At 43.6% G+C, this 15909-nt stretch overlaps 1 protein-coding gene across 1 annotated transcript in view; it reads right to left on the bottom strand.

Annotated features, from left to right (window-relative positions):
• Positions 1-15909, bottom strand: part of pgm5 (phosphoglucomutase 5) — an 86424-nt gene that overhangs the window by 24228 nt on the left and 46287 nt on the right. Inside the window, exons 8-9 of the mRNA XM_033972655.2 lie at positions 7223-7358; positions 4603-4786 (exon numbers count right to left, since the gene is read on the bottom strand). Coding sequence (XP_033828546.1) covers positions 4603-4786; positions 7223-7358 — 320 coding nt within the window. The remainder of the gene's footprint in view (positions 1-4602; positions 4787-7222; positions 7359-15909) is intronic.

The raw sequence follows: 15909 nt of genomic DNA, 5'->3' as shown, positions 1-15909 counted from the left end.
CTTCAGTACACGCTTCAGCACTCGATTTAGAACATGCTTCGGCACAGGCTTCAGTACAATCTTCAGAACATGCTTCAGCATACACTTCAGTGCGTGCTTCAGAACATGCTTCAGCACATGCTCCGGCACACGCTTTAAAACACGCTTCAGCACACACTTCAGCACACTCTTCAGAACATGTGGGACTGGACCACTGTGTTATGTATTTTAGGAGAAGATAATCATGCTACAAGAAGTCCCCACATCTCTGCGGTCAGCAGCTGACCTCAACATCTCACAGAACTATATTTCTTCTTTAAAATGTGTTAAATGTACACATTTGTAAAAACATTTTATCTGACTGAAACCTTTTGTACATTCAGCAGACTTTAGTACACGCTTAAGCACAAGCTTCAGCACAGGCTTCAGAACACGAATCGGCACACGTCAACACACACTTCAAGACATGCTTCAGCACAGACTTCAGAACAGGCTTCAGCACTCACTTCAGCACACATTTTAGAACAGACTTCAGCACATGCTTCAGCAAACGTTTCAGCACACACAGATTTCAGCAGACTTCAGCACACGCTTCAGTATACACTTCAGAACAGACTTCATGACAAGCATCAGCACAGACTTTAGAACACATTTCAGAACACACATCAACACAAACTTCAGCACAGACTTCAGAACATGCTTCAGCACATGCATTAGCACATGCTTCAGCACACGCTTTAAAACACGCTTCAGCACAGACTTCAGCATAAGCTTCAGCACACGCTTCAGCACGTGCTTTGGGACATGCTTTTGAACGTTCTTCAGCACACACTTCAGCACACACTTCAGACCGTGCTTTGGGACATCCTTTTGAACATGCTTCAGCACGGACTTCAGAACACGCTTCAGCACACGCTTCAGGCAATGCTTCAGCACACGCTTCAGCACATGCTTTAAAACACGCTTCAGCACAGACTTCAGCACACGCTTCAGCACGTGCTTTGGGACATGCTTTTGAACATGCTTCAGCACACACTTCAGCACATGCTTCAGCACACGCTTCAGGCAATGCTTCAGCACATGCTTCAGCACACGCTTTAAAACACGCTTCAGCACAGACTTCAGCATAAGCTTCAGCACACGCTTCAGCACGTGCTTTGGGACATCCTTTTGAACATGCTTCAGCACAGACTTCAGAACATGCTTCAGCACACGCTTCAGGCAATGCTTCAGCACACGCTTCAGTACATGCTTCAGCAAACACTTCAGCACACGCTTCAGTACATGCCTCAGCACACACTTTAGAACACGCTTCAGCACACACTTCAGAACTTGTGTGACTGGACCACTGTATTATGTATTCTAGGAGGAGTCCCAGATAATCATGCTACAAGGAAGTTCCCACATCTCAGCGGCTGAACTCAACACCTTACAGAACAATATTTCTTCTTTAAAACTTCTTTAACTGAAACCTTTTATCTGACTGAAACCTTTTGTACATTAACTTTTTTAAATCCTCATATTTTTTTGTGTCAGTTGTACAAATTAGTATAATTAGTAGTATTAGTAATATAATTAGTAGTTTGAATATTTTCATTTATCATCTAAGTTTTCTTCAGCAAAAGTGTACCCCCATAAATATATCTATAAATAGTGGCGTGTGGTCAGGGCAATCAAGGTGAGCAGTGTTTGTCCAATAAAATCTAAAAAAAATCATCTTGTGTCAAAAGTATAATTAAATTAATTAATCAAATTATAGCCAAATAATTCCGTTTTACCTTCACTTCTTCCTGTTCGAAGTCAAAGAGAACTTTAGTACACCCTGCTGGTCACTGGGCACACTGCAGTAACCATGGTTCAGAATGTCTCATTAACTTGTGTTGTTGTTCTGTGCTATGGAGGCTGTGCTGCACCACACTCTACATGCGCTTTTACAACCGGAGAGGCAGCCGGATGTTTTAGAGGCTTGCACATGTGTACTGAGGATCACAGACAGCACTAAATAAACCCATGTGAGGACCACAGCTGGCTCAGACAGCTCTGAATAAATTCATCTGAGGACCACAGCTGGCTCAAACATCTCTGAATAAACTCATGTGAGGACCACAGCTAGCACAAACAGCTTTGAATAAACCCATGTGAGGACCACAGCTAGCTCAAACAGCTTTGAATAGACCCATGTGAGGACCACAGCTGGCTCAAACAGCACTGATTAAACCCATGTGCACTGAGGACCACAGCCAGATGAAACAGCACTGAAGAAATCTATGTGTATTGAGGACCACAGCTGGATCACACAGCAATGAATAAACCCATGTGTACTGGGGACCACAGCTCAAACAGCACTAAATAAACCCATGTGAGGACCACAACTGGTTCAAACAGCACTGAATAAACCCATGTGTACTGGGGACCACAACTCAATCAGAACTGAATAAACTACAGCTCAAAAAGCAATGAATAAACCCATGTGAAGAGCACAGCTGGCTCAAACAGCAGTGAATAAACCCATGTGAGGAGCACAGCTGGCTCAAACAGCAGTGAATAAACCCATGTGAGGAGCACAGCTGGCTCAAACAGCAGTGAATAAACCCATGTGAGGAGCACAGCTGGCTCATACAATGTCGCATTAACTCCATGATAAACCTATGGAGGAATTGGATATCTGAGCAGATTTCTACTGAATGTGAATGTGCAGCAAGAGACAATAGTACCGCCAACTCTCAACACAAGTGACTAAAAAAAACTCACTTTTAGCTTCACATTTGCAATGATCAGATGTTAGTTAGAAATACAGACAGTTATTTAATCAAACATGAGCTAGTTTCAGGGCGAGTTTGTGTGAAATGAAGGAGTAATGGAGTGACAGTGGCTGGGACAGCTAAGACCCCGTCTTATCTGTGACCTCTGTGTTTAATTTGCAGTGTAATTTGTATAAAAAGTGGCGTTATTAAAAAGTTATCGACTAAATGTTGATGTTCACTCCAAGTCTGCTCCTGCGCGAAAAGTCAATGCACACTGCTGATTTAGATATTTTTGTGGATGTCTATGAGGAAGGAAATCAGCTATTTGTTTTTGCTATACATTTCCAATGCCTGGATAGCAGGAGTGGATTGGTGTTTTATTTATTTACTTAACCAATGCTGTTAAACAAACATGAGGCACAATAATAAAAAATGTGATAAAAACATGTTCTTTATGTAATATTCATAATGTTGAAAATGGAAAACAGATGCTTTCCAAATGAACAAGCTCCAAACTCACCAGAGACACATAACTGACTGCTTTTGTAAAGTGGAAGATTTTTCAACAGTCCCCAGGCAGATATAACCTCATGTGAACGCACGCAGCCATTTTGGTTTTACGTAAAGCTCTATTTCATTTTATTATAGATTTATATGTGTGACAACTTAATCCAAACACGTGTACAGTAGGATCAGTACTCCAGCTATTCTATCCAATTGAATAACCACAAGTGAAATAGACCATAGTGAATAATTACGTCTACATCAGTGGTGGCAGTTAGACCGTTTGCTCACCTAATCCCTGCTTGGACTAGTACAGGGTGTCAATCTGTCCTTGGGCAAGACATTTGGACAAGTATATACCAAGGATATATATGAATGTGGTGTGAGTGGAGGGTTGGAAGGGGCTGTAGTCACAATTCTGTCAGTCTAATAAGATAAATTCATAAATAATGCATAGACCTATGGCGTTTGAAAATTATACATGGGCGAATTTAGCAAACCCAAATACAGAAATGTGGACCTTGAATTTCAACATTTGGACACACCGTCTCACTCAATGTTTATTTTAAATGTGTTCCTGCTACTTTCTACATTTTATATACACACATCAAATATATAAAGTAAGATATATGGACTTATGTAGTAAAGAAAAAAGTTAAATAACTCTACTGTATATGTATCAAATGTAGAAAGTAGTAAACATAAATAAAAATAAAAAATAAAAAAAACACTGAATGAGAGGCTGTATTCAATCTATAGACTGTATAGAAATGGACTAAGTGAATGTGACGTCACTCATAGTGTTCAGCTAACAGTTGTAGGAACCAATTTGGAGCCAAGTTTCATATTTGGAATTATGACTGCGAGTATCATAGCAGCTAAAGAGCTAATCCAGAGTGAGGATGTTGAAGGTAACGGCCTTTCCCACCGCACCGCTGGTTCAGCATGGAGCGGGCACTTAGCAACTCTGTCAATCATCAAACTTGTTTACGGACTCAATAGTAAAATAAAAACACCACATCATGTAGAGAGGGCTAATACAAACATTTTAAGACCAAAATGACCAGCCTGAGAGTAGCAGTTATATAAAAAGGAGCCACAGCGTAAAATGAATTGAAGCCAGAGGCGATGGAAACAGAAGCACGCCTATGCTCACCTCCTATTTGGAATGTGGCAGCTAGCAGGTTAGCTCTGTCCATTTATATATTCAGTCTATGGTCCAAATTCTTGACTGGTAGTGAACTAATCTAATCTAACTCTAATGACATTCTCTGGTTTAAGAATGATTGGCTATTTTATGTAATGCCCATCTTGTTACAAAAACACATCTCAGACCACTATAGATATAAACTCATTCTTCTGCTTCTCCACTGACCTGGTTGCGGGCCACTGTTCCATCCACTGGATCGATATACTCAAAGTTGTCGGCCTTCTCCACACCGTACATGTGGTCTCCTACTGCAAACTTCTGGTATGTGAACGCCTTATCCAAGATCACTCCCTCCAGGTCCTTCATCAGATAAAAGGCAGCACGAGGATCAAGGCCCTCATAGTCAAATCTGGAATACATACAAGGCAATAGAGCACTTTTTATTTTACTTCTAAGGGGTATTAACTGTAACACATAACACATTTAGATAATCTTGTTTCCTTTTATAGTTTTGAAAATGCTATATCTGCCCAAAACAATATATTAACATGTTTTATAAGTTTCGCTTTCGTTTTTGGCACTCCTCCTCCATTTGGTCCCTCTCTCTGTCCACACTCCTTACTGAAGGTAGTAAGTTTTAGCTTGCCCCAAAGCTCCAAGTGGTCCACAGTCCCAACCCATCCTAAGTTCCAACCAGATCAAAATTCCAACCGGGCCATTCCAGGACAGTCTATGGTTTGGTTGGGCCAGTGTGAGCACACCCTAAAGGGTAAATTCACAAATTAACCGGATCATTTTTATTAGTGACTGGACCAATAAACCTTTCATATTACAATAAAAAATGTTCACATTTTACAATATTCACTTTGGCTGCCCCCATCTGTGATAAATTTGCTTGGCCTATAATGTTGTTGATGTAATATGAAACACAGCAATAGTTAAAATGCATATGTCTGTAAATGGTCACATTTATATAGAGAACTTTTCCACCTTCAAGGCTTAAAGAGACTCAGTGTATGCAAACACTGGGGGTGTGGTGGGTGTCTTGTCCAAGGACTCAATGACAACATTCATCTATGAGAGCTGGAATGGCACTGCCAACCTGTGGGTCAGTGGATCTGAACGCTCTACCAATGATGTTTCTGTCAAGCACAGGATTCTACCAACTGAGCTACTGTCTTCATCCTGCACATATATTGTATATGGGCATGTTCTCGTCCTCTCACTGCTGTGTTTTAAAAATCGGTTTACAAAGTTCACTGTGGGAATATGAAATGTTGTGTTCACTGTATATGGGACTGTTGGGAATGATCTCCACCTCTCACAGGGGACAGGGTAAAATAAGAGCTTATGACAGGCAGGAAAACCAGGAAACACATGGACAAACCATAGCCTGTACAAAGAAGTGGACTAAATAAGTGTGTCACCCACAGTGTTTGGCTATAAATGAAGCTCATCAAGGCTAGCAGTTTAAGAGCCAATTTGGAGCAGAGTTTCATATTTTGAATTCCAACCATGAGTATCATGGCTATTAAAGAGCCAATCCAGAGCAAGGCTGATGAGGGCAAAACCCCTTTCTCGCTCCTTCCTAAACCAGCTTAGCTTGGGCGCTTAGCAACGCTGTCAATCAAACCTGTTGCAAGTTGCTAGTGGGAGGGACCTTGGGAAAATTTTCATATCTTGATTTACGGACAAAATAATAAAATAAAAAGCCCAGGATCATGTAAAGCCCATTAATACGAACATTTTAAGACCAAAATGACGAGCCTGACAGCAGGGGTTACAGAGAGAGGGGCCACATTTTTTCAATAGAAAGTTACAGAAAGCTAATAGAAATTACAGTCGATGGAGCCGGAAGCATGGCCATGATCACTTCCTTACACTTTCTGTATTTGGTATTGTATTTGTATTGCTATGTCCATTTATACATACAGTCTATGGGACAAAGGTGACAGTCTGGGAGACACTGTTTATGGTTAGCAGTGTTTGGTAAAGTTAGATTCCCACCCTTTTTATCACATCTACTCCATATAGAGTGTGCTGGTGTTTCTTTAGTAATAGTACATTTGATATCTGGCCTATTGACAATTATAACCAATATATTTTCTTGTTTTAAAGCAACTATTTTTAATTAGATTGGATGACTCTGTCCTGTTGTAATCTCACATAACAGCACTAGGTAAACTACTGGTAAAAATAAATGTCCACAATAGGCTTTGTGCACAATAGTGCCCGACAACCTCACTGTTAGAGTCACTACTTCCTGTCCAGTTGTATCTCTATGAGGTTTTTGCCAAGTCATGCTAAAATGAATAAATAGTTAAAGATGAGGCAGTTGACAGGGATCTGAGGGTGGATTAGGGGTCAGGGGTCAGAGGTTAGGGAGTTAGGGTCAGACAGTGGACAGGGAGCGGCGGGTGGATGTCACTGACAACATGTTAAACAATACTGACAACATGTCTTAATGCTAACACTAATGCTAATTTTAAGCCATAATAAATATTAAAACAACACTGCAAACTGAAGTATTCTACATATAAAAATAACTGGGTAGTCTTTATTTTAATTAATTTGAATTGTAATAGGTTGCTGATTTTATGTTGTCAGTTTTAATAAGGGAGAGAGTGAGCTAGCTAGCATGCACAGAGCCTATTATCCTACAGAAACACCATGATGTAAAATGTAATCCAAAGAACGTTTTATGTTCAAATATTCAATCCCACTTTTTGTTTAAATCTGAAATCATTCCATGTACCCCCTGGTTAATGTGCTGCGTATCCCTGGGTTGGGAAACCCTGCTCTAAACAAACAAATGATTGATTTATATTAATGTTTAAAGTTTTACCTGCAAACGTAATGGCGTCCAAACTTGGCCCAGTGCTCTCGGACGATCTGTTCCACGCTCTGTTTCCGAGCGGCCATTATAGACAACCAGACCAGCACAGACCAGAGTCCATCCTTCTCCCGGATGTGGTCAGAACCTGCAGGAGAAATGCAGCGTTAGCTCCTGAGTTACAGCCACGCAACAAAAAACAGACAGAACTTTATGTTGTTTTGTACTGGTTTCAGTATTAAAGTGCCTATGATAGGTTGGACTACGCATTTGACTAAAACACAGTTAAGATCTTTATATTTAAGATTTTATATAAAAAAAATTAAAAAAATTAAAAATAGGTTTAAAATTTGAGTTCCTGGTGATGACATCACACTATGGAATTCCATAACAGTTACCTCGCAAACATGTTGTACACTGGGCCAAAACTATTATAATGATTATGATAATTATGATTTATTGCTTCACCAGATATTCCACAGTAGGCCATTAAACTTATCTATAATCTCTACAGAGAAAAGCAGATGACTGCATCAGGCCAAGTTACAGGTAAGATCTGTGGAGAGGCGACCAAGCTCAAAGTAAGAATGGATGTTTTTCAGTGTATTTTTGGCAGTAATTTAAGCCAAAAGTATTTAATGCCATATTATATATGTCATATATGGAACATATCAGGCAAACAACAAGATCTCTAGGGAAACAAACAGATGGCTGACCCTACACAGAGGTTCCATAGTGTTAGGAAGACTTAACATATGCAATAATAATAATAATAATAATAATAATAATAATAATAATAATAATAATAATATCTTCAAATCAGCAGAATACATTGAACCCAGTAAGAAATAGCTTGAAAGAAATCCTGTATCTAAACCTAAATCTATATAAAACCAAAACTAGTCAAAAGCACTCATATTAAGATAGGTAGCCATTTTAACTGCATGCCAAAAACAATGCAAACCCAATTTCTTCTCCTTGGATGTATACAGAGCTTTGATGTCCCACCCATACACCGCCTATGGTCCCTCCCTTAGAACATGTACACACTGAAACACACAGGAGCTGGGGGAGTGAGCCGTTCTCTTCACTGGGGAACACTCAGCCTGTTTCCTGGACAGCTGCAGAGAAAAGGTTCAGGTTCTGTCCAGGGCACTTTGACATTTGAATGCAATGAAGATGTTTGTAATGTTTCCCCCCTGGAGCACAAAGCAGCAAAAGACAATCATAAGGCTAGCATAAAAGGCTACCACAATAAGGATGAAACAAGAATGAGTGCTTTGCTAACAGAGATGGGTGTTTTGGGAGACACTGTGTGCATAAATATTAGGCAAGTTGTAGTTTTAAGGATTGATTTTGTTATTGTACAACAACAGTGCTCTTGGGCAATCCAAAATGTTAACAAACCCTCAAACCTGAACATTTAAGTGGTGAAAAACAAAGATTTTCCCATCTCACTTGTTTATTTTCACCTGTTAAAATGAGAATAATAAACAAGCTCAAAATTTACAAATAGACATTTCTGAAATGTCAATTATAAAAACCTCAGCGACCAATATAGTCACCCTTCTTTTCAATAACAGTCACAAGCTTTCCATTCACAGAGTCAGTCAGTTTCTTGATCTGGTCAGAATAAACCTTTTGTGCAGCCGCAACTACAGCCTCCCAGACACTGTTCAGAGAGGTGTACTGTTTTCCTTTACTGTAAATTTCCTGGTTAAGAAGGGCCCAAAAGTTCTCAACAGGGTTTAAGTCAGGTGAAGAAGGGGGCCATGTCATTAGTTTTTCATCTTTAAGGCCTTTACTGGCCAGCCATGCGGTGGAGTACTCTGATGCATGTGATGGAGTGTTGTCTTGCATAAAAATCAAAGTTTTCTTGAAAGATGCAGACTTGTTCCTGTACCACTGCTTGAAGAAAGTGTCTTCTAAAATTGGCAGTAGGTCTGAGAGTTGATTTTGAGTCCATTTTCAAACCCAAAAAGGTCCAACTAGCTCATCTTTAATAATACCTGCCGATATCAGTATCCCACCTCCACCTTCCTGGCATCTGAGTTGAAGTGGAGCTCTGTGCCCGTTACTGATCCAACCATGGGCCCATCCATCTGGTCCGTCAAGAGTCTCTCTCATCTCATCAGTCCAAAAAACCTTGAAAAGTCTTTCTTCAGGTATTTCTTGGCCCATTCTTGACATTTCAACTTATGTGCCTTGTTCAGAGGTAGTAGGGTTTCAGCCTTTATTACCTTGGTCATGTGTCTGAGAACTGAACATCTCATACTTTTTGACTTCATGTTTGATTCTTCTCAAATATCTGGCAGTTAATTTGCCTCTATTTGCAACAAAACTTTTGATGGTTCTGTGATCATGCCCCAATATCTTAGATATTTCAAGAGTGCTGCATCCCTCTGTAAGACTCTTTAAAATTTTTGAGTCAGTAAAATCTCTTTTTTGACAAAGCAAAGCGCGGATACTTTGAGGATTTGAATTTAAAATATAAAAAAAATGTAGAATACTTCTGTTTGTGGCATTGTTTTAATATTTATTATGCCTAAAATTATCATTAGCAGTAGCATTGAGACACAAACATGTCAAACATGCTTTCTAAACACAGAAGTGTCCTCTGGTGAAATATTAATTTGATATCTGTTTAACATGTTATCAGTGATATCCACAGCTCCCTGTCCACTGTCTGACCCTAATCCCCTAACCTCTGACCTTTGACCCACCCAGAGCTGCCTGTACACTGCCTCATCTTTAAGTATTTATTCATTTTAGCGTGACTGCAAAAAACTTAAAGACAATTAGGAGGTAAAGGTAATGTTTTTATACAGAACTTTTCCACCTTCAAAGCTCAAAGCGCTTTACATCAAGGAACCACTTACCCATTCACACACACATTCATACGCCATTGTACACAGACACTGGGGGTGAGGTGGGTTAAGTGTCTTGCCCAATGACACAATAATCGCACCGCCAACCTTTGAATCAGTGGACAGCACTACGAACTGAGCTAGTGACGCTAACAGTGAGGTTGCCGGGTCCTATTGTGCACAAGGCCAACTGTGCAAACTCACATCCACACATGTGATACAATGAAGACAACTGCATATTGTATTGTGATGGTAGATGTGTGTCTTTTGGTCAAAAGGCCTTTGTTCCTTTTAAATTTCTAACTGTGAAAACACACTTCTCTGTAGGGATTGTAAAGAATCCGAGAGTGTGTGTGTCTGTGTGATATACAGCTGCTAGGAAAGTGACAGTTGTCGAGCTTAATATGGACCCTGTGTCTCCTCGTGTCTGGATCACTGCATAACTGTGAACTCTGTGGAACCAACTGTTGGAAAAACTGCAAAGAGGAACCAGTCAGGCCTGCGCTGGCTTCTACGTCAGAGAACAGAGCCCCAGATACTCGCCACACCACAACCAAATTCCAACAGGTTGTGTTCACGGTCTAGAATTTGATGATGTCATAATTTCTGAATGAAGTGCAGGGGCCTGTGTAACTCTATGGGAGAACTATGAGAGAGTTGTTTTTTTTTTTAAATGTTGGACTGTATTATTATTTATTTGTATCAGTTCCACAAACTTGACGTATCAAGCTCACAGTTTTAAGTGATTTCAAACCAAAACAATCACATGTTTGGGGTTGAAAAAGGGCACCAGTTTCTGAAACTATTGTGAAAAAATATTGCTTTACCAAGAATGTTTCACACTATGGTAATAAACTTGTCTATCTCCATGGAGAAGAGCAGGGGACACTATCAGGTCACGTGACAAGCCAGATCTTTGGAGAGGTGATTCGGAATGAATGTAGGTATGAATGTAGGTATGATGACAGTAGACATGTTACCATGGCTTTGAATCCATGCATGAGTTAATAAATGCAAAGTAGATATGTTTAATGCTATACTGTGAAACATTCCAGGCAAAGTAATGACGTCTTCATGGAGAAAAGCAGATGGCGGACCCCCACCAGAAAAGTTACATAATGAATCTTTAATTAGAGTTTGATTAGTAGCTGAGAGCTGTGTTTATCTCTGACACTCAGAGTTGACTGGGCTCCTGCTCTTTTACCCTTAAATGGAAAAACAGCCAGTAAAGTCCTGATAGTGAAGTTCTTTAGTTTGGACATTATCTTGTTTACATTTATATCCCAAAATATCACTCATATTTGTAGATCTGTATCAGTCCCATCATTTAATTTGACCTTCCCCCTTAAACAGAAGTAAAAAAACGTAAACTAACCTCCTATATATATATATATATATATATATATATATATATATATATATATATATATATATATATCCATCCATCCATCCATCCATTTTCTTCCGTTTATCCAGGGCCGGGTCGCGGGGGCAGCAGTCTAAGCAGGGACTCTCAGACTTCCCTCACCCCGGACACGTCCTCCAGCTCCTCCGGTGGGACCACAAGGCGTTCCCAGGCCAGCCGAGAGACATAGTCCCTCCAGCGTGTCCTGGGTCTTCCCCGGGGCCTCCTCCCAGTGGGACATGCCCAGAACACCTCCCTAGGGAGGCGTCCAGGAGGCATCCTGAGCAGATGTCCGAGCCACCTCAACTGGTTCCTCTCAACGTGTAGGAGCAGCGGCTCTACTCCGAGCTCCTCCCGTGTGACCGAGCTCCTCACCCTATCCCTAAGGGTGCGCCCGGCCACCCTACGGAGGAAGCCCATTTCAGCCGCTTGTATCCGCGACCAGGTCCTTTCGGTCATTACCCAGAGCTCATGACCATAGGTGAGGGTAGGAACGTAGATTGACCGGTAAATCGAGAGCTTCGCCTTTGGGCTCAGCTCCTTCTTCACCAGAACGGACCGATACAGCGACCGCATCACTGCAGACGCTGCACCGACCCGCCTGTCAATCTCCCGCTCCATCCTTCCCTCACTCGTGAACAAGACCCCGAGATACTCCTCCACTTGGGGCAGAGACTCACCACCGATCCGGAGAGAGCAAACCACCTTTTTCCGGTCGAGAACCATGGCCTCGGATTTGGAGGAGCTGATTCTCATCCCAGCTGCTTCACACACGGCTGCAAACCGCCCCAGTGCGTGTTGCAGGTCCTGGCTCGAAGAAACCATCAGAACAACATCATCTGCAAACAGCAGAGATGAAATCCTGTGGTTCCCAAACCAGACCCCCTCCGGCCCCTGGCTGCACCTAGAAATTCTGTCCATAAATATAATGAACAGAACCGGTGACAAAGGGCAGCCCTGGCGGAGTCCAACATGCACCGGGAACAGGTCTGACTTACTGTCGGCAATGCGAACACAGCTCCTGCTCCGGTCATACAGGGACCGGACAGCCCTTAGCAAAGAGCCCCGGACCCCATACTCCCAGAGCACCCCCCAAAGGACACTGTGAGGGACACGGTCGAATGCCTTCTCCAGATCCACAAAACATATGTGGACTGGTTGGGCATACTCCCATGAGCCCTCGAGGACCCGATGGAGAGTATAGAGCTGGTCCAGTGTTCCACGACCGGGACGAAAACCACACTGCTCCTCCTGAATCCGAGGTTCGACTATCGGTCGGATTCTCCTCTCCAGTACCCTGGAATAGACCTTACCGGGAAGGCTGAGGAGTGTGATTCCCCTGTAATTGGAACACACCCTCCGGTCCCCCTTCTTATACAGAGGGACCACCACCCCGGTCTGCCATTCCACAGGTACTGTCCCCGACCGCCACGCGATGTTGCAGAGACGTGTCAACCAAGACAGCCCCACAACATCCAGAGACTTGAGGTACCCCTGGAGCCTTGCCACCGAGGAGCTTGCCAACCACCTCAGTGACTTCAGCCAGGGTGATGGACGAGTCCGCCTCTGGGTCCCCAGTCTCTGCTTCCTCCTCGGAAGACGTGACAGTGGGATTGAGGAGATCCTCAAAGTATTCCTTCCACTGCCCGACAGCATCCCCAGTCGAGGTCAGCAGCTCTCCACCCGCACTGTAAACAGTGTTGGTGAAGCAATGCTTCCCCCTCCTGAGGCGTCGGACGGTTTGCCAGAATCTCTTTGAGGCCGTCCGATAGTCCTCCTCCATGGCCTCCCCGAACTCCTCCCAACCCTGAGTTTTTGCCTCTGTGACTGCCCGAGCCACGGCACGCTTGGCCCGCCGGTACTCATCAGCTTCCTCAGGAGTCCCACGAGCCAACAAGGCTCGATAGGACTCCTTCTTCAGCTTGACGGCATCCCTTACTTCCGGTGTCCACCACCGGGTTCGGGGATTGCCGCCGCAACAAGCACCGCAGACCTTACGACCACAGCTACGAGCAGCCGCATCGACAATAGAGGTGGAGAACATGGCCCACTCGGAGTCCATGTCTCCAACCTCCCCCGGGATCAGGGAGAAGCTCTCCCGGAGGTGGGAGTTGAAGACCCCCCTGACAGAGGGCTCCGCCAGACGTTCCCAGCAGACCCTCACAATGCGCTTGGGCCTGCCAGATCTGTCCGGCTTCCTCCTCCGCCAGCGGATCCAACTCACCACCAGGTGGTGATCAGTTGACAGCTCAGCCCCTCTCTTCACCCGAGTGTCCAAGACACACGGTCGGAGGTCAGATGACACGACAACAAAGTCGATCATCGACCTCCGACCTAGAGTGTCCTGGTGCCACATGCACCAATGGACACCCTTGTGCTCGAACATGGTGTTTGTTATGGACAAACTGTGACTAGCACAGAAGTCCAATAACAAAACACCAATAACTAAACACTGTCTAGTACCCCTCCCAGGGACTCCAAGAAGCACTGCTGCTTGGCCCGTAGGCCGACACAACAGTGAGAGACCTGTCCCCGACCCGAAGGCGCAGGGACGCGACCCTCTCGTTCACCGGAGTGAACCCCAACACGCAGCGGCTGAGCTGTGGGGCAATGAGCAAGCCCACACCAGCTCGCCGCCGCTCCCCGCGGGCAACGCCAGAGAAATGGAGAGTCCAACCCCTCTCAAGAAGTTGGGTTCCAGAGCCCAAGCTGTGCGTGGAGGTGAGGCCGACTATATCTAGCCGGTAACGCTCAACCTCCCGCACAAGCTCAGGCTCCTTCCCCCCCAGCGAGGTGACATTTCATGTCCCCAGAGCTAGTCTCCATGTCCGGAGATCCGGTCGTTGAGGTCCCCACCTTCGACTGCCGCCCGGATCTCTCTGCACCCGCCCCGCATGGCTCCTCCCGCAGGTGGTGGGTCCACGGGAGGACGGCCCCACGTCGTTCCTTCGGGCTGGGCCCGACTGGGCCCCGTGGGGAAAGGCCCGGCCACCAGGCGCTCGCATCCCACCCACCCCAGCACCCACCCCAGGCCTGGCTCCAGGGTGGGGCCCCGGTAACGCCAGTCCGGGCGATGTAACTGGCCTTATTCTTTTTCTCTTCATATATATATATATATATCCCTGGGATCTGCTGTAGCCACTCCTCCAGTTTGGGGGTCACTGATTGTCTCAAGGGCCTCTTTCAGCAGCATACACCTTGTGTCTTGTCTGGTGTGGTAAATCTGGGCCTCTATTGCTCTGGTGCTCAAGGCCTGCTCCTATGCAGCTAGGATGACTGCCTCTGTGCTGTCATTCAGTTCAGTTTTCTCAGGCCATTGGTAGGATTTCTTGATATCAGCCACTTCAGTTATTTTCATGATTTCTTTTTAATCATTTTACCTCTTCCAGTGCTGGAAGATTTGTTTAGTTATGATTTTCTTTTGAGCCCACAGTTACTTTCAGAGGGTGAAAAAACTGCTACTTTCAAATTAAACCTGAGCGATACGGTGTCTTCTCCAAAACTTTGTAAAGACAAGAATGCCAAGCCAACACAACAAGTGATAAAAAGACCATGCTAATATAGTTACATCACCCAAAATACAGCTTACAAACTGATTTTTACTACTGACACAGACTGATGTTGATGTTAACGTACAAACAGAAAATTGATTTTTGTCACAAAACAAGAGCAATGAAGTTGGTAAAAGAGCGGAGGCGGACATGCAAGATAATTTGGCCACTCACAGGTTGTCAGGTTTAGGGTGTTTTCATCTTTTGAGTATGTTTCCTTTAAAATGGAGCTTAAACAATCACCCTCCATACTCTACCTCCCAGCACTGTCTGAGTTTTATTGATGATTTTACTGAAATGCTTTCAGTCGTATGCACAGACTTTGATTGTTTAGTCATTACAGGTGATTTTAATGTACATGTATAATGTGTTTGACAGAAACACTATAGATCTCAGTTCTGTTCTTAAAACCTTTGGTCTGACTCAGCATGTCAGTGACCCAACCACAACAGAGGACACACTCTGGACCTGCACATTACAAAAGGAGTAAATATTTAAAATGTCAATGTGGTGGATGTTGCTCTGTCTGATCATTTCTGTGTCTTTTTTTACCTGTATGTTATTCCAAAAACAACGGCTGGTCCTGCAGTTGTTCGAAGGAGACACACAAATGATAACACAGGTGCACTGTTCATGGAAATGATACACTTTGAAAATGCCACATAAAAATGATGATTTGTTGAACTCTGTAACTTTGAGTGTTTTGAATGTTTTGGACACCATTGCCCCGATGAAGGTTAAAATGGCTAAAGATGAGCAGAAAGCGCCATGGAGGAATGATGACTTGGTCAGGGCACAGAAAAGGGAGTGCCGGAGGGCTGAACAGGAATGGCGCAAGTCAAAGCTCCAGGTTCATTATGAGATTTACAGAGAAAA

The sequence above is a fragment of the Periophthalmus magnuspinnatus genome, chromosome 9 (assembly GCF_009829125.3).
Source record: "Periophthalmus magnuspinnatus isolate fPerMag1 chromosome 9, fPerMag1.2.pri, whole genome shotgun sequence".
NCBI lineage: Eukaryota > Metazoa > Chordata > Actinopteri > Gobiiformes > Gobiidae > Periophthalmus > Periophthalmus magnuspinnatus.
Note: the sequence above shows the minus strand (reverse complement) of the source record. Positions and strands in the feature narration are given on the sequence as shown.